At 41.2% G+C, this 25,107-nt stretch overlaps 1 protein-coding gene across 2 annotated transcripts in view; it reads left to right on the forward strand.

The window, feature by feature from the left end:
- Window positions 1-25,107, forward strand: part of LOC122542565 (tubulin polyglutamylase ttll6-like) — a 56,367-nt gene that overhangs the window by 21,782 nt on the left and 9,478 nt on the right. For both annotated transcript variants that reach the window (XM_043680456.2, XM_043680461.2), the window contains 6 exons: window positions 1,151-1,236; window positions 2,312-2,537; window positions 3,733-3,914; window positions 6,512-6,700; window positions 11,402-11,579; window positions 21,130-21,324. In XM_043680456.2, coding sequence (XP_043536391.1) covers window positions 1,151-1,236; window positions 2,312-2,537; window positions 3,733-3,914; window positions 6,512-6,700; window positions 11,402-11,579; window positions 21,130-21,324 — 1,056 coding nt within the window. The remainder of the gene's footprint in view (window positions 1-1,150; window positions 1,237-2,311; window positions 2,538-3,732; window positions 3,915-6,511; window positions 6,701-11,401; window positions 11,580-21,129; window positions 21,325-25,107) is intronic.

Below are 25,107 nucleotides of genomic sequence, written 5' to 3' on the forward strand. Positions count from 1 at the left end.
TCATCTAACTCGAAACCAATCAGCTGTCAAACTTGATACCTTACATTTTGTTTGGCTGAGGATCACATGTAACAGTGCATATACCCACTGAGGGTGTCTAATGCAAATTACTGCAGTTTTTAGTAACATATTCAATTTTAATTCCATGTCTCTGCAGAGTGAGTAATATATCCTGCCCTCATGACATGAAATCTTTAGGCTTGATGTTGGTAGGGCAGTGATTTACGTTAAAACTGTCAAGTTTCTGGGGATAACCAATGGGCCTTCATGAGCTAATGCAGCTCAGATCTGAATCATTGATCTATTAAGACTGATGTTATCTGTATACAATAGCTGCCTTTAAGGCATGCGTCCCTGAATTAACTGGGAAGATGGTGGCATTGTCATAATTCCATCAACCTAGAAAATCCAGAGGCCCAGGCTAATGCTCTGGGGATATAGGTTCAAATTCCACCATGGCAGCCAGTGAAATTTAAATGCAATTAATAAATCTGAAATATAAAACTAGTCTCAGATGATAGCCATGACAACTATCATTGACTGTTGTAAAAACCTATCTGATTCATTTGCGTCTTTTTGGGAAGGAAATCTGCTATCCTTATAGAGTTTAGCCTACGTGCGATGTGGTTGACTTTTAACTGCCCTCTGAAATGGCCTAGCAAGCCATTCAGTTCAAGGTCTGTTAAGAATGCGCAACAAATGCTGGCCTTGAAAACATTTTTTAAAAAAAAAACAACTTGCAATTATATAGTCCCTTTTATATAATGAAATGTCCTAAGATGCTTCATGGGAGCATTATCAGTCAAAATCTAACATACAATCTATAGGTTATTGTAACAGGTATTCAAAAGCTTTGAGAAATAGGTAATTTTTTTACTGAAGAACCTTAAAGCAGGAGAGAGGCAGAGAGTTTGGGTAAGGGGATTCCAGAACTTAGGACCCAGGTAACTGAAAGGCCACTAATGGGAAATGGATGAAAAGCAGGGATTTGCAAGGGATCATAATTGGGGAGTAAGGAGGTCTTGGAGAGTTATAGTCCTGGAGAAAGCTACATGATGGGGCAGAGGAGTAGCGAGGCGAGGCGAAACTGTGGTGGAGTTTACATCACCCCTGTCCCAAACCATTGAAGTATTTTATTTGTTAATGACAGGATGACATCTGCATGCACTTGACAAACTATGCCATCAACAAGCACAGCAAGAACTTTGTCAGAGATGGGGACGGGAGCAGCAAAAGGTACATTTAACAAGTTGGAAGGAAAAATCTAGCAGTAAACCTACAATCTTTTGTCACATTATGCAGCAAATATTTCATAAAGGTCCTAGCAATGTTGTCCTGATGATGATGGGTTAAGGTATTGTTTGACCACTCTGAGAATTATGCAACACAGAAGGAGGGCATTTGACCTAACACACCTGTGCTGCCTGTTCAAAAGAAGTACCCAATTAACCCCACTCCTGTACTCTTTCCGGATAATCCTACAATATTTTTAAAATTTTTCATCCATTTCCTTTTTGAATCCACACATTTGATCCAGTGAATGACCTTTCAATCCACCACTCTTTCAGGCAGTGCATTCCATTTCATAACTTGCTGTGTTACAAAAAAAGGTATTTTTGCCGCATCTGGTTCTTTTGCCAATTTTCTTAAGGCTGTGAACTAGTTTGTGATTCTCATGCCACTGGAATTATTTGCTCCTCATTTACGCTGTCAAAGACCGTAATGATTTTGAATATCTCTTATCAATTCTCCCTTTAGCCATCTCCACTCTATGATGGACATCTGTTGTTTCTCTCATCTGTCTCCATAACTGATGTCATTCACTAGATTGGAATGTATTGGTCCAAGCGTCATTGCACAGCTGGCTGGTTTGTAAGAACCCTTGATACTTAAATTCAAAGCCTTTGCAATCTGAAAGGAGCTCTACTTTTATCATAAATCTGGTGCCATAGTCATTATTTTCAGCCAGCATTTCCAGTAACCAAAGCCAGTTGTGCTAGTCAGACAGTGTTCCCATTTCAAAGGTGCCAGTGACTGAAGCCCCACCATTTTCAACTGGCTTTCAATGATAGGACCTGCTCATTGTTCAATGTAAAATCTTGAAAATATTCAATAGATGCAGATGTTGCAGTGTTGATTTAGTCCATTGTATCAGGATAGAAGTTAAAATTGAACATTCGCTAACACACAACACTGGATTCTTGCCTGGGCAACAGCTCAGAAACATTATGTCTGATGTATTAATTAAAACTAATAAAGTATCTATATATCTTTGTGTTAGTCCATTTATCCTCTGTTTTGTTTCATGCAGAAAACTGTCCTCATTCAACAAATGGTTAGAGCAGCGTGGACATGACATAACAAAGGTTTGGGCAGACATTGAAGATGTCATCATTAAGACTCTAGTTTCAGCCTATCCGATCCTAAAACATAATTATCGGACTTGTTTCTCCAGTCGCCTCTTTGGAAGTGCCTGCTTTGAGATATTAGGATTTGATATCCTAATGGATCGCAATTTGAAGCCGTGGCTCTTGGAGGTGGGTGAAACTTTGAACAAGGTACTTTGGTATCAGAAAGCTAAATACCGAGCTCAGGAAACTGATAATGGAAGAAAGAACTTGCCTTTATAAAGGATTTAATCACATTCGTTAGATATCCCAAAGTAGTTCATAAGCAGTTAATTATTTCTGAAGTATGCTATTGTTGTGAGTTTAAAAAAACACAGGTGATTTGTATGGGGCATGCAAAGAACAAATGAAATGAGTCACCAGTTAATTTGCTTTGAGGATGTTGGGGCTACTCTGGACGACTTCAATGCGTGACAAAGATCTATTAGCAATAACTAAAACTACCTTGTGGAACCTCAGCGAAATGTTGCATCTGAAGGCAAGCACCTCCGATAGTGCAGCATCTTTTAATACTGCCCTGCAAGAACTACCTGGATTATATGCTGAAGTATCTGGGGTGAGAAATCCACAACCCTTTGATTCTGTGATGATACTACCTGCTCATTGGACAAAGCTGACAGCTAAGGATACCTAGATTTGCGATTAAGACAGAGAGAGTGTCTGAACTGTTCTACAATGTTAACAGGGTGATGTTATCAAAATAACCTTGGCAGTTTGCTACTGTGTATCCTTTAGGCCATGTACACTGCAGCCACAATGGGGGAGACTGAGAAAGCTATTGAACCTTGTGACATGGACAAAACATCAAAATTACTCTGTCCTGAATGGTGTGGAGCCTCTTAACTGCTATTGCAGCTATACCCACCAAGACCACTGACAAGTATTCCCTCCCACTCCCGATTCTAGCCTTGTAAATTATGGCGGGGTTTTGAAAAGGTCTAGGGTAAGCTCTTCCCCATAGACTGCCGAGCCTCTGATCTGCTGCTGAAGTGCAGTTCAGCTTCTGGCTTTCATTCACATCAGAGTCCCTCTATTTTATCAGGTGCAAGAACTATAATTAATTTATTTGGTAATGTTAGAGGCATTGGAGCCAAGTGCAGTTCTTCATTCACTGCTTTTCATCAGATCAATTAATTTATTGCATGATAAATATCAATCAAGTTTTGTTTATTTAGCTGCTTGTCACACCAGGCGGTCAATTTCCCTATAATGCAAGATAACGTTCCCTTAACCAATAAATATTAGAATCTACGTATGGTTTTGTAATTTTTAAAAATATTTGAATAACGAACAGATTGTGTCACATCCTACATTTTTGTTCCAGGTGAACCATTCCCCCAGTTTCACTACAGATTCCAAGCTAGACCGAGAGGTGAAAGACAACTTGCTGTATGATACTATTTGTCTGATAAATCTTGGAGCAAGTGACAAGCAAAAGGCAGCAGAAGAGGAGAGACGCAGAGTGCAGGAGCGCTTGTGGAACCGCCAGACAACTCGCGAATTAAGGTAGACATAGTGATGCCCCATGGTACATTTTACAGTGCTGGACTTCCTTTGTCGAAAAGTATGGTGATGGAAATGCGCATCCAGTCAGGCAGCATCCAAGGAACAGGAGAGTCAACGTTTCGAGCATGAGCTCTTCCTCAGGAATGAGGGGGTGGCCCAAAGGGGCTGAGAGATAAATGGGGAGGGAGTGGGGCTGGGGGAAGGTACTTGGCAATGTGATAGGTAGAGGAAGGTGGGGGTAATGGTGATAAATCGGAGAGGAGGCTGGAGCGGATAGGTGGTGTTATGGTCTCGGCCAAACCACTCCAAACATTCTTAAGCAGGCAACTTTGCAATTTGTTTCGGTAAGTGTACAGTGAAAATTACCTGGAGTAAGTTCGTGAGGTTGACTACCAGGTTTAAAACAGACAAAAATTTATTCACAAAATTATGCAATGAAACACAAAGAACAGAATAAAGAACTTCTACAGAACTCAGTCTATCCAAACTAGACTTAACTATGCGGTTCCGAATATACACAACTGTCCCACTAAGCGAAACCCCTTTAAAATACAGTATAAAGGGAACAAATGCTTACAGGTTGAAGTTAGAAGGACAGAAGGAGAGAAAGATCCTGTTTCCACACAACTCACTGTTGAACTCCCAACTAGTTCTGGACTAAACTGCTCAGCTAGAGAGCTGACCATTCCCCTTCCATTATACAGGTCACTTCTAAAACATGACCACTTTGGCCTTAAGTCTCATCTGTTTACATATAAACAAAAGGCCTCTCAAAATCCTTTCCATCCCCTGTACCAGACTAGTCTAATCAGAGCCCGGCCCGTTTACGACAACTCCGGAAAAAATCAAGGACACAGTATCATTGAGAAAAGGAACAGCTTTTAGGAAGGAACCAGCTTTGTGACAGTGGGAAGGAAAATGGACAAATAGGATAATTCAAGAAGGCGGTGCAGAGTTGGATCTGGGATAAGGTGGACGGAGGGAAATGAAGAAACTAGTCAAATCCATAATGACCCTGTGTGGTTTGAGGCTCCCAAGGCAGAAGATGAAGCGTCCTTCCTCCAGGCATCAGGTGGTTAGGGTTTGGCAATGGAGGAGGCCCAGGACTTGCATATACTTGGCGGAGTGGGAGGTGAGTTAAAGTGTTCGGCCTCAAGGCAGTGGGGTTGTTTAGTGCATGTGTCCCAGAGATGTTCTCTGAAATGCTCTGCAAGTCTCCCCAATATAAAGGAGACCACATCGAGAGCAATAGACACAATAGATGATATGTGTGGAAGTACAGGTAAATCTCTGTCTGATGTGGAAGGATTCTTTGGGGCCTTGGATGGACGCGAGAGGGAAGGTGTGGGTGCAGGTTTTGCACTACTTGCGGTGGCTGGCGAAGGTGCTGGGAGTGGAGGTTGGGTTGGTGGGGGGCGTGGACCTAACAAGGGAGTCGTGGAAGGAATGGTCTCTGTGGACTGCAGATAGAGGTGGGGGACGAAATATATCCCCGGTAGTGGGGTCCGTTTGTAGGTGGTGGAAATGGTGGAGGATGATGTGTTGTATCCAGAGGTTGATGGGGTGGAAGATGAGGACCGGGGGGTTCTGTCTTTGTTGTGATTGGAGGGGTGTTGTTCAAGGGCAGAGGTGTGGGAAGTGGAGGAGATGTGCTGGAGGGCATTGTTGACCACATGGGAGGGGAAGTTGTGGTCCTTGAAGAAGGAGGCCATCTGGGATGTTCTGTGGTGGAATTGGTCCTCCTGGGAGCAAATGCGGAAGAGGCAGAGGATTTGGGAGTAAGGGATAGCATTTTTACAGAAGGTAGGGTGGGAGGAGGTGTAGTCCAGGTAGGTGTGCGAGTTGGTTGGTTTGTCCCATCTTTGGTGGTCATGCTTTCTGCTGCCTGGGCTCGAAGTCCTGGAATTCTCCACTGAAAGTGACTTTCCGTCTTGCAAATAGTATTAAAACCTAACTTTTTGACCAGGCTGCTATTGTTATTGTTGAGAAGGGTATGGCCGACTATCTTCTGGAAACATTAGTGCCTTGATAGAGCTGAACAATTTGTGATGCCACTTTTGAGGCCAGTGAAAAGTCACCCGTGTTGGTGTGACAGTGAGTTGTATATCCTAACAACTGGTGGATTGTATCAAATAGCACATCCCTTTAGCTGTTCACAATAGGCAGATTATTGACTCAACCAACATCTAGTTGCAAAACTCAGAGAGCTGTGTCCAACATTAGATGTGATTCCATAATTAAGGCAATACTTGTTAAATAATCCTGATTTGTGCTAAAAGCTACACTGACAGCCAGTTCAACATTATCCGTTTACCTATACTAGAAGCTACCTTTATTCACATGTAGAACTTCCTCCAACTTGCCATTAATAAGCACTCTCTTCTCATGCAGAATAAATTACTGTTCCCTTTCAGTTTTGGCAATCTTGTGATTCTGTCCTGATGACTACAAGATGGAAAAACTTCCCCAATATATCTCTCTTTTTTTGGTCAGCATTATTTAAGTCGTTTACTATCAAGCGATTATTGGTAATTTAAGTGATGATGCTAAAATAGCTGATTAACCCTCCCTTGATTTTAAGTCTGTTACTTCCACAGACGGGAGCAATATGAAAACCACCAGTTAGCCTGGCTTCAGCAGGCAGAAAAATATGAAAAGGAACATCTGGGAGGATTCCAGCGGATTTACCCAAAATCCAACTCTGAAAAATATGACAATTTCTTTAAACAAAGTGGATCACTCTTTCAAGAAACAATCGCTTCCAGAGCAAGGGAAGAATGTGCCAGGTATGGATTATAGGCAACCTGTTGAAGGGACTTTTATGACCTAGGAGAGGCCTCTTGATTGCCATTAATATGCATTGATTAATAGTCATGGTAAAGATACTGATAGTATTTCCTGTCTCATATTTAATTGTCCTGTCAACCCACATTAACACTCCTATACTTGCTTTTACAGTATTCACACAGCATTGACTGTTGACCTTCAATGAATAATGGACAGTAACATCCGGTTCCTTTACCACTGAACAGCCCTGCTTAGCAAAGCCCCTATCGCATTGTTTTATAACATTGCATCCATCTGTTTTACAGAAATGGCTCAATTCCCTCATCATACCTAGACATTTATACAAAAGTAAAGTATATTATTACTTCGAGGAAATGCTTGGTGAGACTGCTTGACAGTCTCCTTTGTTTCAATTTTCTGATGGTGCGATGTATCCTGCAGTCTGGTTCCACTGACATCATTTTCTTGCTGAGATCATGTCTGTAGAATTTTTCATCCATACGTATGTATCAGCAAGCTTTCTGATGTGAAAGTAGTGCCATTGAGCACAGGCTGTCATTGCAGAATGTCCATGCTGACACTATCATGAAGAAGCAGTCAGGAGCTGCAAACCCTACTCTGTATTTTTCTCAGCTCATAATCCACAAATATGGAGGTCAGTTCTCACCTTGAATTATACTAGTTGTAATTAACTGGAAAGGTCTTCATAGGTAGAGGATGTTCTGTTATCAGTTGGTGATGCTCCTGGACAAGTTAAATCCTAGAATGAAACCTAGCTTGATAGATCAATTTTTTATTTGTTTCATTAGTTACCATGATTGATCACCAAGCCAATCATAATGCTGCAGGTTTTCTTTAACAGTACCAATGTTTAGGTTGTAAGTTTGCTCACTGCGCTAAAAGGTTTGGTTTCAGACATTTCATCACCATGCTAGGTAACATCATCAGTGAGCCTCCAGTGAAGCGCTGGTGTTCTGTCCTGCTTTCTATTTATCTGTCTTGGTCTGTTAAGGTGGGCGATATTATTTCCAGTTGTTCTACTCCAAGGTTGGTAAATGGGGACCAAATCGATGTGTTTATTGATGGAGTTCCAGTTTGAATGCCAAGCCTCTAGGAATTCCCGTGCGTGTCTCTGTTTAGCCTGTCCTAGGGTGGATGTGTTGTTCAACTCAGTGGTCTCCTCCTTTGCCTGTATGTAAGGAAACTGGTGGTATTGGGTCATGTCTTTTGGTGGCTAGTTGGTGTTCGTGTATCCTAGTGGCTAGTTTTCTGCCCTTCTGTCCACTGTAGTGTTTCTTACAGTCTTTACAGGGTATTTTATAAAATGACATTAGTTTTGCTGTTTGTTGGTATAGGGTCCTTCAGGTTCATCAGTACCTGTTTCCGTGTGTTGGTAAGTTTGTGAGCTACCATGATGCCAAGGGGTCGGAGTAGTCTAGTTGTCATTTTCCGAGATGTCTTTGATGTATGGTAATGTAGCTAGAGTTTCTGGGCATGTTGTGTCCACTTGTTTGGTTTGTTGTTTAAGAATTGGTGGACTGTGTTTATCGGATACCCGGTGTTCTTGAGTACACTGTATAAATATTTTTCTTCTGCTGCTCATAGTTCCTGGGTGCTGCAGTGTGTTGTGGCCCATTTATTTAATGTCCTAATGCAGCTCTGTTTGTGGGCATTGGGATGATTGCTTCTGTAGTTAAATATCTAGTCACTGTGTGTTGCTTTCCTGTAGATGCTAGTCTGCAGTTCTCCATTACCTGTTCGTCTGTGTGACATCGAAGAAGGGGAGTCTGTTGTTGTTCCCCATCTCTTTTATGAAATTTATGTCAGTAAGGATGTTGTTGATGATGTTGTAGGTTTCCTCTAATTTGGTCCGTTTTGTGATGACAAAGGTGTCATCCACCCACCGGACCCAAAGTTTGGGTTGGATCGTGGATCTGTTTCATATTTTGGAGATCTGTTTTATTAATTTGGCATGATTTGTGAAGCTTCTTCAATGATGCTGTGATACGGTTTTCTAGCTGTGGAGTCTGGTCCATTGCCACCTGTTAAGTGTCAGTATGTCTGCGCAGTGAGTTCACCCTTTCAATGTCCTGTGTTGTCTTTAGGATGACGGTAATGCACTTTTTGTCTGCAGGTAGGATTACCATGTTTCTGTCTTTTCTAAGTCCTTCTCTGGCTTTCCTTTCCTCTGAGTTAAGGGTGTTACTTCCTCCTTCCTGCTTACTGTTGGTGCAACTGTCTGTCTGCTGGGTTTCTTCCATGAGTCCATTGTCTTTCAGGGTTGCAATTCACAAGACAGATCTCCGAAAAATGAAACAACACACCTCGTTTCCACAGATTAACTAAGGTACTCAAACCAGAGACCCCCTCAGACCCATACTGTCACTCACTAGCACACCAACATACAGATTAGAAAATAACTCCACCGAAAACTGAAATACCTGGTAGAAGATTCATGCCACTCCATCCATTCCAAGCAAAAACTCCTGAACATTATCAAAGACACCAAAATAAAAGAGGATAAAATAATGGTCTCCTTTGATGTAACAGCCCTATTCACATCAATTAACATCAGCCTGATCAAACGAACACTGACCACACTACTAGACGAACCAAGGATACAAATAGACAGCACCAACTTCATCAGCAAGGACAACATCCTAAAGCCAGTAGACATGTGTCTTCACTACTCACTTCATTTTCAGTGACAAGACCTACAAACAAATCAACGGAACACCCATGGGATCACCAATGTCAGGCTGCTTAGCAGAAGCAGTAATGCAGAGACTCGAACCAACAGCCCTCTCCACGATCCAACCCAAACTTTGGGTCCAGTTGGTAGTTGACACTTTTGTCATCGCAAAATGGAACAAATTAGAGGAAACCTACAGCATCATCGAGAACATCCTTACTGACATAAATTTCACAAATCAGGAGGAGAATAACAACAGACTCACTTTCCTAGATGTCACAGTGGGATGAACAGGTAATGGAGAACTGCAAACCAGCGTCTATAGGAAAGCAACACACAGTGATCAGATACTTAACTACAGAAACAAGCATCCCAACACCCACAAACAGAGCTGCATTGACATTATTTAAACAGGTCACAACACACTGCAGCACCGAGGAACTACAAGCGGCAAAAGAAAAATACTTATACCACATATTCAAGAACACCGGGTACCTGATAAATACAGTCCACCAATTCTTAAATAACTAACCCAAACAAGAAGACATAACATGCCCAGAAACTCTGCCACACTACCATACATCAAATGGCAACCGACTACTCCGTCATGGTAGCTCACAAACCTACCTACACTGAAACACGTACTGATGAACCTAAAGGACCCTATACTAACATTCAGCAAAACTAATGTCATTTACAAAATACCGTGCAAAGACTGTAACAAACACTACATCAGATAGACAGGCAGAAAACTAGTCGCTAGGATGCACGAACACCAACTAACCACTAAACGACACGACCCACTATCACTAGTAACCTTACATACAGGCGAATAAGGACACCACTTCGACTGGGACAACACATCCATCCTGGGGCAGGCTATCCAGAGACCGCATGGGAATTCCTAGAGGCCTGGCATTCAAACTGGAACTCCATCAATAAACCCATCGATTTGAACCCCATTTATCAACCTTGGAGGAAAAAAAAACAGAAATAATATTACACACCTTAACAGACCAAGATGCAAATGTAGAAAATGGGACAGAACACCAGCGCTTCACCAGAGCCTCACTCATGACGGTACCTAGCATAGTGATGAAATGTCTGAAAACCAACCTTCCAGCACAGTCGGCAAACTTACAACCTGAATCTCATCCTGAGCTACAGATCTTCTCAAAGTCGCAGAACCAATGTTTATTGTACACAAGAAGAAATAATAACAACAAACAGAGCTATCTAAATATATAAAATTAGAATAATAGTAAAACACACAGCAAAGCAATGTTTCAATCTGTTTCCTAACACTATCTGATACAGAGAACTCAAGTCCAGAGAAATTACACCCCTTATCTCAACGATTTGGGTTTCACTTAACTGACTTCTAGGTTCTTTCCTGTGGAATATGGGGACAGTTTGATGAGTCCTTTCCAAATATACTGATGTGAAATCTTCACAAATCTCTGAACTAAAAATTCTCAATTCCAATAACCTTCAGATTTCTAACCAAATTCGTCTGGCTTGGAAGTTTCACACTTAACCCTTCCACTGAACTGCGTTGTTTTCTGAACTTCTGGAAGAGAAACTATAAACTTGCTTCAAAACTTAATATTAGTGTCTTAGAAATGAACTGAAAATCCTGCTTCATACTGAATTTAAAACAAATCTGCTCATCTTCAATTTTTCTGAACTATAAATTCAGCCTTATATATTTACTCTATCATAAATACCATTGTAGAAACATCTTTTCATTAACATACCAGTCACTCACTCTCTCTGATACCTACTGGATTAGGTCATTGTTCTGGAACAATGTATTTTTTTTTAAAAGAAAATTTTCCACAAAAATAGCCAACATCCGTATAACACTCTTGGAATTAATATATAAAAGTGATATTAATATGCCAAATTATACACCTTTCACTACATTGGGTAATTGAAATGTGTGATTTGTAACACATTTGTGCCGGGTCCTTGCTGATTGACCAATTATTGGATACTTTGTGATCAGGCAGCAATTGGAGGAGATCCGGCTGAAAAATGAACCAAAGGAACAATTGGCAAAGGGGAAGAAGAAAGAAGGAAAGGACACCAGCCTGCAAGGAGAGTCAGGAGGCGAGCCGCAAATGCTTGATGTACTCTCCAGGAAGATCCGAGGGGACTCAACCTACAGGAAATTAAAGAAAGAGGTACTGTTGTCAGTTCCTACTACTGCATATTTCGCTCAACTGATGTCCACCTGCTACAGGAACCATACTTGAGAGCATTTTAAATAACCAGGGTAGATTCCTGATGCCCTATATATGGATACTGAAAAGGATAGACATTCCTCTCTGTGTTAAGTTAATTAACCATTGAATTCTGTTAACCAACTTGTAGAAATCAGCATATAGAGGAATTTATGGTCCATGTGCTAAATCTAATTATTTTTGCAGTTTAAATGACTGACATGATGATAAATCAAAAATGCTTTGGTAACAATATTGGGGAAACAATTTTTCCTGCTGAAATTTCTCCTTTCAGTTTTTCAGTTACTGTTTCTGGTAGGGTTCCACAGGGTGCAGTACTAGTACCCCTGGCCTCTTGTGGTCTGTATTAACAATTTGGATATAAACGTTGGGGGCATGATAATGAAGCTTGCTGATGATACAAAAAATGGTCGTCTGGCAGGCGATGATGAAGATTGTCCTTAATTGCAGGAAGATAACAATGGATTAGTTGGGTAGCATACAAATGTCAAATGGAATTCAAGTGTGAGGTGATGCATTTGGGGAGGTCAAACCAGGCAAAAGAAGACAGGTATTATTGGGTGGACACTGAGAGGTGTAGAGCAAGTGAAGATCTTCTTCCACAGATACTTACAGGTCGAGCACAGATCAATAAAGTGATTAGGAAGGAATAATTGTGTTACTACCTGACGTATAGATTATAAAAGCAGGGTGGTTAGCTGCAAGTGTGGAAATCATTTGTCAGGCCACAATTTGAGTACTGTGGGCTGCTCTGGTCACCTCGCTGCAAAAAGTACGTAATTATACCAGAAGGGGTGTAGAAGAGATTTACGAGAATGTTACCAGGAATTGTGCAACCATGAGGAAAGATTTGATAGACTGGGGTTGTTCTCCTTGGAACAGAGCTGCCTGAGGGGAGTTTTGATTGAGATATACAAAATTGAGAATGTCTATTTGAGTGGATAAGAAGGGCCTATTTACTTGTAGAAGAACAGTCAGTGACTATGGCATTGATTTTAAAGTGAATGGTAGGAAGTCTAGAGGTGAGGGAAGATTTTTTCGCCTTGAAGACGGTAGGGGTCTGGAACTCATTGTCTAAAAGATTCAAAGACACAGAAATCCTAGATTCATTTAAAAGGTATGTATATTACAAGTGCTGTAACTTGCAGGGATATGGACCAAAAGCTGAATAGTGTGATCAGGCTAGATGATTTATGGAGAAAGTGAGGACTGCACATGCTGAAGATCAGAATCGAAAGCTCTGTGGTGCTGGAAAAGCACAACCGGTCAGGCAGCATCCAAGGAGCAGGAGAGACAACGTTTCAAGCATGAGCTCTTCAGCAGGAATGAGGGGGTAGCCCAAGGGTGCTGAGATAAATGGGAGGTGGGGGGTGCAATGCAAACATGGACTAAGGGGCTTCTCTCAGTGCTGTAAATATTCTGTGATTCCATGATAATGGTGGCCATTTAGTTATTAGAATAATGTTAAAAATTATTCAGTTGAATAATATCCTTCAGGAAAAGAAATGTGCCACGTTTATCATATCTGGATCTACTTTGGGATGATTGAGCTACTGTATTTGAGGTTAGTGAAAGCAAACAATGCGACATACTTGCAATCTACTGAAGGACTCCTTTGTATCTAAGAATCTTTAATGCATAAATTTTATACACATAGCCTCTAAGTGGCACTGCTTTATTATCGCATTTCATAGATTCCATTCAAAGTGCTACAAAATGTATCAATTTTCCACATGCTCAATCTTTGATCAAAGGTAGAAAACATATAAAAGTAACTTATTATACTTCTTTGTAAAGGTAATAAGGATTGATGGTAATGTCATACAGAAAGCCAACACAAAGGGCACCTGGGGTGAGTATCACTCTTCATTCTCTCCAGCTCTTTTGAGAAACCACCCTTTCTGCAACACACTCCCTTCCCTCCACCACATTCTTCAGTTAACTCACATGAGCAAACTGCAGCAGTTCTCTTTCTCTTTCCAATGTACTCATCTCTTCCTTTGCTCTTTTTTAACTGCCCATCATTCTCGTCTCACACCCTAGCACTCATACAAACTCTAAATATTTCCACTTGGCTTTCCAACAACTGCTCACTGACAGTCAGTCTCTCTCTCTCTCTCTCTCTCTCTCTCTCTCTCTCTCTCTCTCTCTCTCTCTAGAACAAAAGAAGGATCCAACACTGCGGGTCTCACTTGAGCTGAACAGTGGTCTGATCAAAATACATCAGGGAAGACAGCAGTGGCTGCCTATCTTAACAAAGTATCTACAAATTACTTGTGTCCCTGTGTCCCTTCATTCATCTCATCAAGTAGTTAACATCCTTCACAACAGCAACATTGTTATTACTGTCACCCATTAAGACCAGCCTTCAGTGCCACCTTAACTTTTGTTGCTTTTCCTTTCCCTCTAGAATCTTCCCAGCATTGGAACTTGCAAAATGTTCCTTGGAGGAGCATAGTTCGATACTGGATGCAGCGTCCCAGGTTCCAATGCTCCCAGGCACCAACTCAGACATTAGTACTCTGCATTGAGTTAGAGAGTCAACCAAAAGGGTCTGCTTCTGGTGAAAGATCTGGCTAAAGTGAGCATCAGCAACAGATACTGGTGGCACAGCAGCAGAGAACCAATTCAGCTCACTGGAGGTGATGTCCATGCCCAGCACTACTGGGTATGACAGACTGTCAAGGATCCAGACAAGAAAATAACACTGTATCCCTGACATAGGCAGTTATAGCAGGTATAGGCAGGCCTGCTAAAGTTGCTTCAGCACAATCACTGGGTTATAGAGAAGTCTGCTTTCTGTCTGTCATTTCACATTGTAATCACCACTATCAGTTCTCACTGGCTATCTCAGGGACATACAACTAGGCCTTCACAAGAGAGTGAGCATCACTACGCTCTGGAGCTAAGGCGGAATCTGGAGAGACAGCTGGTGGAATTTAAATTCGATTAGTATTCTGGAATTAACAACTACTGTCTGTTTCATGGTTAACAATGTCTGGTTCACCAATGTCCTTTAGGGAAGGAAATATGCTGTTCTTACTCAGTCTGGCTTACATGTGACTCCAGACCCACAACAGTTGACTCATAACTGCCCTTTGCAATCACTTAGCAAACCACTCAGTTAAAGGCAATTGGGATGGACAACCAGTGCTGACCTTGCTGATAACGCCCATCCTATAAAAGAATGCATTAAAAAAAGCTGTTATGCAGTCATTAGGCTCCATCTCTGAGAAAGAGAGACAGCCTGGAAGGGTTGGTGGGTCAAATGGGCAGCAACTTTAAAGGAGTCACTGATCGCCTGCAGTCTGCTCCCCCACAGATCGGTGAGACTGATGAGTGCATCACCCAATGCCCACCCCAGGTACAATTTAGCACATTGGATGCAATATGTGTTGCTTTCTCTCAGGATGCCAGCACACATGCTCCTTTGCTATGCTGTCAACCTTTCATGATTACAGAGCATTCAATGCGACAGACTGCCCAGGCCACCACATGGTGCAGCAGTCTCACCTGGGACATCATGGGCTGAACTACACAGAGGCCACCAGGCTTAAAAATGTGTTGCTAAGCAGTCCTCACTTTCTCCTAGAGGTCACCAGGCACCAGCATCTCAAAGCTACCTGCATGAACAAGAGAAACCTACAGCCTTCCAACTGCAAGATTCATTAGGAGTTGCACAGTTAGGAAGCATCCTAATAAAGAAGATTCATTGGTTGACAATTAATGATGAATGACCGGAAGGCAATGATGGTCTCTGGAATTAAATTCTATGCATTTTGTAGTTTCTGGGTCTGTATGTCATTGAGTCAACCTGTAAGGGAATGTCATTTCATAAAATTATTAAATGACTGCTGAAAGAAGTAACAAAGACAGTTAATGCTGAGAGTAATCTTGATTAACTGTTCAGAGGAAGGGGTGAGCATGTCGTTGGAAGTGCCAATCCATGCATTTCTGGCTGAGATGTTGTGCTGGACTCCCTTTGCTTTCACCACACACACCCCAATCAAGCCATGCACTATTGCTGTGGCTGAGTGGGTAGCACTTTTGCCTCTGAGTCAGAAAATTGTGGGTTCAGGTCCTCAAGACAGAGACTTCACCACAAATGCAGGTTGACTTTCCAGTGCAGGAGTTTCCAGTGTCGGCGGTGTTATCCTTCAGGTGAGATATTCAACAGGCTCCAACTACTCCAGCTGAACACAGTTAATCCCTGGCTGTGTTTTGAAGAAGAGCAGGAGAGCTATTCTGTGTCCTTGACTAAAAACCAAACTTATGGGTATTATTAAATTGCTGTTTGTGGAAGTTTACTGTGCACACATTGGCTGCTACATTTCCTACACTATAACCATGACAATACTCCAAAAGTGTATGATTGCCTATAAAGTGCTTTGGAAGTTCTGGGTCAGTTGAAAGGTGCTACATAAATGCAAGTTTGTCTTCCTACTATTGCTTTGCCTCCTCTGACAGCTTTATTTCTGACTGTACAGCCCTAGGACATGCTCCATAGTCATTCTGCTGGTCTCATGCATTTGATTGCATTGTTGATATTTGGTTGTTGTGGGTGTCATTAAAAGTGAGGGTTGATGAGGGAGTGTTGTTAACTTGCTCCCACCAGCAATCTTGTCACATTTTTGCAGTGGCTGTATAATGGGGAGATGTTTACTTGTTGCACAAAAATTACCCCAATTCATGTTCCAGCACCTCATACTAGTTACCGATAAGGAGTGGGAACCATAGCTATCTTTTAAAAATTCTTCCCTGTGGTGCTTGTGTCAATTGTAATTGTTCAATCACAGCTGTAACTGAAAGTAGCTAATCCTACAGAGAGTTGAGGTTGGATGGCTAGGTGTGCACTTGGAGGATGATCCATGTTTTGTCTGTATGCACCTCCTATTTGCACACAGTGGAGTCTCAAACTCCCCAGACAAAGCTTAAATTCATGTTCTCACACATGTGCATGTATCTCAGGTTGATGGTGCCATTGTGTCCTGTTGCTGTATTCTGGAAATTATCCACTGCCAAAGTGACTTATAAAGGTGTCCAATAAGATTCAAACAGAACAAATGAATGACTGTTATGAACTAATAGGCATGAGTTACTAGGATGTCATGACTGAACAATGGCATATGAATCTCATTTAGTGACTCCTGTATATAGCAATCCTATCCTATGTCAAAGGAATTTGCTCTCTGTTAGTTGATCCTTCTCTAGCCTATGACTAACGAGTGGATGGGTGCATGCAAGTCTGACCTAATTGCCTTAATTTCCAAATACGAGTTGGCCAGAATAGGAGAGTTCAATTAGTTAGGTGAAATTGATAGCAACTTGTAAAAACTTTGATAAATACTTAAGATTTTTCATAGGACAAATTGGAATGGAGGGTCATTAGGTGTATTCCCACAGGATCAGAGTTTCAAATCCAGCTAAGGTGAAAGGGAATTGTATCCCCTCTGTTGGCTGTTAGGATCTGAGATCAAAGGAATTGAGCATTCTCAAGGCAAAGCTTATGTTGAATCTCAAGCAAGGAAAATCACTGATATGGGAAGGTGAGGTACTGATGCAATAGAACAGAATAGACAGTACCCATATCTGCATGTAACTGTTCAATCTGACCTGGAGATTCTTGTTGCAGCCATTATGTGCTCAAAATGAAAGTGCTGTGATCTATTAGCATCCCTCACCTTGGCGAGTACAAAATGTTTGGAAAACTGAAAAGGAACAAGTGGAATGAAGATGTTCAGTGAAAGATGTTAAATGATAATTCTTCAATTCTGTTGTAGGTCACAGAGCAGTTGTTGACAATGAATGCCTATCCCATTCACCTCTGTCGGCTGACTTTTCAGGACCTGTCTTTTGAATCTGATTAATTCAATTGCAACGCTTTATGCACTTGTCAATAAACGTTATTGTTAAATAATGCAATGAGTTACTAATTCTGTTTTAATTATGCTTTGTAACAAATAAAATATCAGGAAATCCAGATGTTGGCTGGTACTGCAATAAGAAGGCTTTGGTACTCTGGCTGAATATTGTTTCAGAATTTATTTTTGTGATCTGATTTAATGTCACAGAAAGACCTCTGGAAGACAGCTCCTCCCATAAGAGAGAGCAGAAAATGTTATTATTCAGCAGATTAAATTACTTCTTTGCAGTAACCCTGTTGGTGATTTTCTAATGTACCTACTGTATTTTTATGTGACAGGTTATGTAATACTTTAACATGAGTGGCTGTATCTATTTTCTTTTATTCATTCAGGAGATGTGAGCATCGCTAGCAAGGTCTGCATTTGCTGCCCATCCCTAACTACCTGGAGAAGTGTTTTAATCAGACAGATTGCAGTATTTTGCTCTGTTATTGGAATATTAATGATGTGCTCAAATATTGAGAAACCTCAGTATGACAGCATATGTTGAAAGGAAATTTAAGGTATCAGTGCCAGGAGTTGAAAGATCTTTTCTTCTCTTGAATTTTCCTCTGAATGTTCAACTGCTCTTTCAAAGCAGAGATTATTCAAAGAAAAGGTGAGCATGCAAATGGGCATCAGACTTGCTCATCCTGCATTTATTTGAATATTCCCAATTGCTGCACCAACTTGCTGCTGAAGTAATGTATCTTTTAATCACACAAAATTCTAAATGTGATGATTTTCCTGTCACTTGATTTTTTTTTTAAATAGAGTTAGACGACTCTATTACTCAGTTAGCAAAAGTGAATGTCAAATTGATACTAAGCAAGATAGGTAAGGAGGTTCTCTAGTTCTGCCGCTTGTCTGAGCTGACTTAGGTGAGCTCAGCTGCATGACAATAAGGGAGATGGAGATGGTTTTGGTAGTCCCAGACTAGGGAGAAGAAAGTTATTCTCCTTTCTGGTTGAGATAGTATTTTGCATTGATCCTGCTGTAAAAGATTATCCTGTCAGCAACCTCCTACCTGAAGAATATATGCATTTTAAAAATTGTCCATTTGTGGGACTTGGGTGTTGCTAGCTGGGCCAGCATTGATAGTCTATCCCTATTTGCTCTTGAGAAGGTGGTGGTGAACTGCCTTCTTGAATCACTGCAGTCCACTTGCTGTGGGTTGACCCACAATGCCAGTAGGGAGGGAATTCCAGGATTTTGACTCAACGACTGTGAAGGAATGCGGTATATTTCCAAGTCAGAAGGTGAGTGGCTTGGAGGGGAACTTGCAGGCAGTGGTGTTCTCAGGAATCTGCTGCCCTTGTCCTTCTAAATGGAAGTGATTGTGGGTTTGGAAGGTGCTGTCTCAGAGTCTTTGGTGAATTTCTGTAGTGCATCTTGTAGATGGTAAGTTCTGCTGCTGCTGAGCACTGGTGGTGGAGGAATTGAATGTTTGTAGATGTGCCAATCAAGTGGGTCACTTTGTCCTGGATGGTGTCAAAGCTTTTTGATTGTTGTTGGAGCTGCACCCATCCAGGCAAGTGGGGAGTTCTCCATCACACTCCTGACTTGTGTCTTGTAGATGGTGGATAGACTTTGGGTATCAAGGGATGAGTTACTCGCTGCAGTATCCCTAGTCTCTGACTTGCTCTTGTAGCCACTGTGTTTATGTGGTGAGTCCAGTTGAGTTTCTGGTCAATGGTAACCCTGAGGATGTTAATAGTGGGTGATTCAGAGATGGTAATACTGTTGAATATCAAGGGGCAGTGGTTAGAGTGTCTCTTATTGGTGATTGTTATTGTCTGGCATTTGTGTGGCATGAATGTTACTTGCCACTTGTCAGCCCAAGCCTGGATATTGTATAGATCTTGCATTTGAGCATGGTCTGCTTCAGTATCTGAGGAGTCGCGATTGATGCTGAACACTGTGCAATCATTGGTGAACATCCCCACTTCTGACCTTATGACGCAGTTGAAGATTGTTGGGGCTAGGACATTACCCTGGTGAACTCCTGCAGAGATGTCCTGGAGCTGAGATGACTGACCCTCCACAACCATCTTACTTTATGCCAGGTATGGCTGTAACCAGCGGAGTGTTTGCCTCTGATACCCATTGATTCCAGTTTTGCCAGGACTCCTTGATGCCGGTCAAACGTGGTCTTGATGTCAAGGGCTGTCACTCTTCCCTCCCCTCTGGAGTTCAGCTCCTTTGTCCATGTTAGAACCGAGGCTGTAATGAGGTCAGGAGCTGAGTGACCCTGGCAAAACCCAAACTGGGTATCACTGAGCAGGTTGTTGCTGAGCAGGTGCTGCTTGATAGCATTGTTAATGACCCCTTCCACCACTTTACTGATGATGGAGAGAGTAGACTGATTGAGTGGTAATTGGCTGGGTTGAATTTGTCTTGCTTTTTGTTTTATGTAAGATGTATTAGAGGGCTGTATGGTTTAGTATTGGCATGGTTAAAAGAAAAAAGTTGGGGAAATAAATGTGTAAAACATATTTTCACATTTTATTTGATAACAGTTTCAACTGATGCTGATATTTGACCAGAGATTTTGGAAATACCTCACAATTACAACACAGAAATCATCCAATCTGTTCAACTAATTTCTGTAATGTTTATCCTTCACATGAGCATGTGATCTGTGATCAATCCTCTTTAAAACTATGCTATAAAATTTGCTTTAGTCAGAAGCTAAGAATGTCAAAGGAATTACATTCAGACAGTTGCTTCAGGTAATCCATGCTTAGGCAAGAGATGATCGTCGCTACTTTCACCCTACTTCGTGTCAAAACTTTGGCTCGAATTCTTCCAGAACTCTTATCACCAATGCTTCTATCCTTGATTCAGTAAATCTAGCTTGCCAATCAACCTAACACAATGGAATCAAAATCTCTCTCTCCTTTTAAAAAAAATTCCTCCATGCTCATACTTAATTCTACTACCTCCTTAACTGGCCATCCTTTGATTTTTAAATGGTGGCTCTCTATATTCATTTCTTCCTATATTTCTAAATGACTTTTGCTACTTTCTCCCCTACCTATAAATGAGTCCTCAAGCTATCTCTTTGATCATGTTTTGGTCAACACTTCCACTCAGCATACCTTGAGATGTTAGTTGTCCTAAAGGTGTGTAAATGTTGCAGGATTTGGGCTCAATCTCCTTTCTCTTATAGTTGCTTGCTTTTTGAAGTTGGGGTACAGCTCCATACTGTTAGTGGACCTTTTGAGATATACATTCTGGCTGTTCTTAACGTGAGTGTTGAAGGCCTTTTCAAGCTTGGTCTTCACTTAATGTCTATGCAGAAACTTTCTGGCAGGAATTAATGAATGCTGATTAAAAATGAGGATGCGGGCTGGCTTTCCCTCTCTGTGATAGTGAAACGGATTGCACTGCTGGACCTAAATCCCCAGAGGGCAAGGTCAGTGACTGAAATTAGCACCTGAATGCCATTCACTGTCTGACCACCCATTAACAGCTGTAAGTCTGGCGGTTATTAAAAACTTTTCTCCACATAAATTCCAGAACTTTGTTGTCCATTTGGCCTTTTCTAATAGTTTTCTTTGTTGTTGTTGTTGCACGTTTTACAGGATACCATAGACATCATGAAACCGTTGGATATTATTGAAGAGGAGGAGCTGCAGCGACTCAGTGGGCTACTGCAGCGGGAGAACCTCCTCCGAGCTCTGGGTGTTATCGAGCAAGTTTACCGCATATTGCAAAACACTCCAGGTGTTAACTGCAGTGTTCAAACTGCTCCTCCATGTGCTCCTAGCCAGAATAAAGTGAGTTGCACAGTGTGAAAGAGTTAATTGGTTATCCTTCAACTTTGCACTCTTGTGGGAGAGCCTTGCCCACCAGGAATTTGGGATTGGAAATTCAGGGGCGCGTGGTGAAGTGCGTGGGACTGCGTTTCCAGCAGATGAAGCTGCCCACTGGGAGCATAAAATTTGAAAATGACTTGTTTGATGTTTGTAATAATATACATAAGGGGTGCTGACTGTCTGCATTCTATCTGTGAAGCTAGACGACAGAGCATGCGGTCTTAACCTAATTCCCGATGAATTGGGCGCACCACTGGCTTTATGCCCGGTTTAATCTGCTCCCTGTCAAAAACCAGTGGAGATGGGTATTGGGCAGCGTTTTAAACCTTCTGAGGGATTTCTGCATAACAAGTTGAATTAAAATGATCCCTCCCTAAGTTGTGAGTGAGTCAGAGATCAAGCTGATCCTGCCCTCACCCAATGTGATTTCCGGCACACCTTCTGCCACTGGATCAAGGAAGAACCAATCAACTTGCATTTGTATAGCATCTTTCAAATTCCGAAGATCTTTAAAACTATTGAAGTGCTTTCAAAGTGTAGTCATTGTTGTAAAGTAGGAATTGCAGGAGTTAATTTATGTACAACAAGCTCCCACAAACAGCAATGAGATAAATTAACATTTTGATGTGATTTTTAAAAAATGTTTATTTTTGTTTAATGAATAAGTATCCAAAGAAGAACTCCGTTGTTCAGATTCAAAAAATGGTCTGAGAACTTTCATGCCTATCTGAGGAAGCAGGCAAATGCCTCGGTTTAATGCTTCTTGCTCATCTCCAGCACTGCAACACTCAGTCTAAGTTGAGTTCGCCGTCATGGACTGGGATTTGAATCTGCAGCCTTTGAATTATTAGGCAATAATGATATCCAGTTAACCACTACTGAGCAATATCAGAAATATTGCATAGGTCAGAAGCTTAGAGCTCTATCACTGCCCTAGAATAGTTTGTGCTGGTTCCAGATCATCATCATCTGTACAGCTCTCATACGTGAGCAATGTAATTTGGCATTGACCATCCAGATTAATTATTTAAGAGAAAAGAGGAGGATGTCAAACATTACTAACCCCACCCTCTGACACATTCCTTCCCGTGATTTAGTTAAACATTCATTTATTTTACATAGAATGATTTTGTTCTCACTTCCATTCCTGCGTTTATAAGTTATATTCCTGTGATCTCTGGAAAAATTGTAAACTGTTAAGCATGTTCTAGCAGGTTTCTTCTGCAAAGATTTTATTTGTTGTGAATTTTGGGCAAATTTTGAATGAGTGCAGGGAAATTCATTTTAGGCACACTGATGTCAGCAGCAAGCACTCCTACATTAAATGTGGCAGCGAGTTCTGAGAAGATTTGTAGCTCAGGTTGAGGTTTTGGATGTAGGTTTGCTTGCTGAGCTGGAAGGTTCATTTCCAGATGTTTCGTCATCCTACTAGCTAACATCTTCTGTGGGCCTCCAGGTAAAGCACTACTGAAAATTCCTGCTTTCTATTTATAGCAATCCAAACATATAAATAGAAAGCAGGAATTTTCAGCAGTGCTTTGCCTGAGGCCTGCTGAAGATATTACCTAGTAGGATGATGAAATGTCTGGAAATGAACCTACATCCATTAAATGTGACATTATTGAAATACAGAAGAAAGCTTCCTCAACTGATTTGTGACTGAACCACAATCTTAAATTGCGTTCCCCATGTTGGACAGCCACTGACCTCTCTGAAAATTATTTATGACTTAGTACAGCACAGTACAGTACAACAAATTGGGGACAGTTTTCTGCTGTGGGCTTCTACCAACTTTTGTTTGTCCTTCAAGACAAATGGGGTCACTTAAGCGACTGCTGGACATGCACGTGGACAGCAGTGAGTTGAAGGGTGCGTAGGTTAAGTTACTATATTTTACATTAGGATTAAATCTTGGCACAATATCGTGGGCTATGGACCTGTTCTGTGCTGTACTTTTTCTATGTTCTAAGATGAAGATGCCCATGTTCTTCTTCTTTGGTCCTAACTGTGAACAACATGAAGACTGATTTTATGTTGGACAACAAATTTTTATCCTGTTACTTTAAATGCATGCCCCACATCACTACCCAGTGTCCCTAAACATTTTGCTCTTAAACACTTTTTGTACTATATCACACAAGATTCCTATATTTTAGCAATCTGACTGTCGTGAAACTCAAACCAGAGGAGTGACAGAGCAGTAACCTTAATATACCTGCCAGATAAAAGGGGAAGCAAAAGAATAGTCAAAAGAGGTTGGGTAACGAGTGGGAAGTATGTTCTATGCAGTCAAACCAGGATGTTCACATCGAAACTAAGATTGACTAAAGCACAGAAGAAAGCCCTTTGTCCCTATAGCAATCTACCAGCTCTCTCACACCAAGTCACAGCTGCTCCCCCTCTTTAATTAATTTTAACTATCTGTTTGGACATGTTATGACACACTTCCATGGCATCACCATCTTGAGGTGGAACATAATCCCTAAACCACAAGACCCTGTTCACCCATTCATCATTATTTTTAACCAATCTATTCACAAATGATATAACCTACCTCGAGACCTAGTTGATCCTCTGTGCCTTCTAAGTACACAGTCACTATGGCACAAAACCACCCACAAACTTTTACACAAAACAATACTCCTAATCAGTTTCACACTCTGAAAGAAACACAATATCTCCTTCTCATGCTAATGAGATCAGCTACTGTAGACTACTTTTTTCAGGACAAACATTCGAGAAAAGATTTTTTACAAAGTATGGACTGATTTTTAAGCCAACTGTTCAGGCATGTTGTGACGTGTTATCATTGCTCCACAAAACTCTCTTTTCTCTTTGTATAGATATTTTTATCAACCTGTTAAAACTCACTCTTGAAACAGGTGGAACTTGACCCTGGGCCTCCTAGCCAAGTGGTACAGGTACTACCACCTTGCCATAAGATCTTTCGAAGAGTTTTATAGGTATTTTTTAATCGGCCTTTTCTGACCAGTTATTACACTTCTCTGGAGGAGTTGGGATTTGAACCTTGTAGTCTGGAGGTAGGGACATTACTACTGCACCACATAAATTCTCCTAAAAGCTTTGTAGATCTAGTCATTGTCAGTTTCACTTCTAATCTTAATTACTTGTCATATTAACTATGCAGTTATTTGGCTAGCTCTTTCAAAGGGCTGGCACGCTAACAGACAGAATGGCCTCTTTCTATACTGCATAACTCAATTAAATCTAGATTATAGGCACACAAAACATTTAAACTGTCTGCCTCGGGAATCACAGAGAACATAAGTACATTAGAATATAAGAATTGAGAGCAGGAGTAAGACATTCAACCCTCTCCAGCCTGCTCTGCCATTCCATAAGGTTCTAGCTGTTTGTTCCCAAGTCTTAACTCATCTTTCATTCCACCTCCTCATAGCACTTATCTCAAAATTCTGTCTACCCAGCTCTTTCCTTTACTTTCAGTGATCTACCCTTCACATCTCTGGGGTACAGAATTCCAGATATTCACTATCCTCTGACAAAATAAATTACTTTGCATCTCAGTTTTAAAGGTTAGAGCATCTCTTTTGAGCCAGTGCATGAAAAACAAACACCTAACTATTCTAACCCTATTTTCCAGCACTTGACCATAGCCTTGTATGCCTTGGCATGGCAAGTGGACATCTAAATAATTCTCTAATTTATAAGAATACCTGGCTCCACCACTACCTTTACAGATAGTGAGTTCCAGATTCCCACCAC

Source organism: Chiloscyllium plagiosum, unplaced genomic scaffold (genome assembly GCF_037043375.1).
Source record: "Chiloscyllium plagiosum isolate Xiang-an unplaced genomic scaffold, Cpla_swu_hap1 HiC_scaffold_42, whole genome shotgun sequence".
NCBI classification, from domain to species: domain Eukaryota; kingdom Metazoa; phylum Chordata; class Chondrichthyes; order Orectolobiformes; family Hemiscylliidae; genus Chiloscyllium; species Chiloscyllium plagiosum.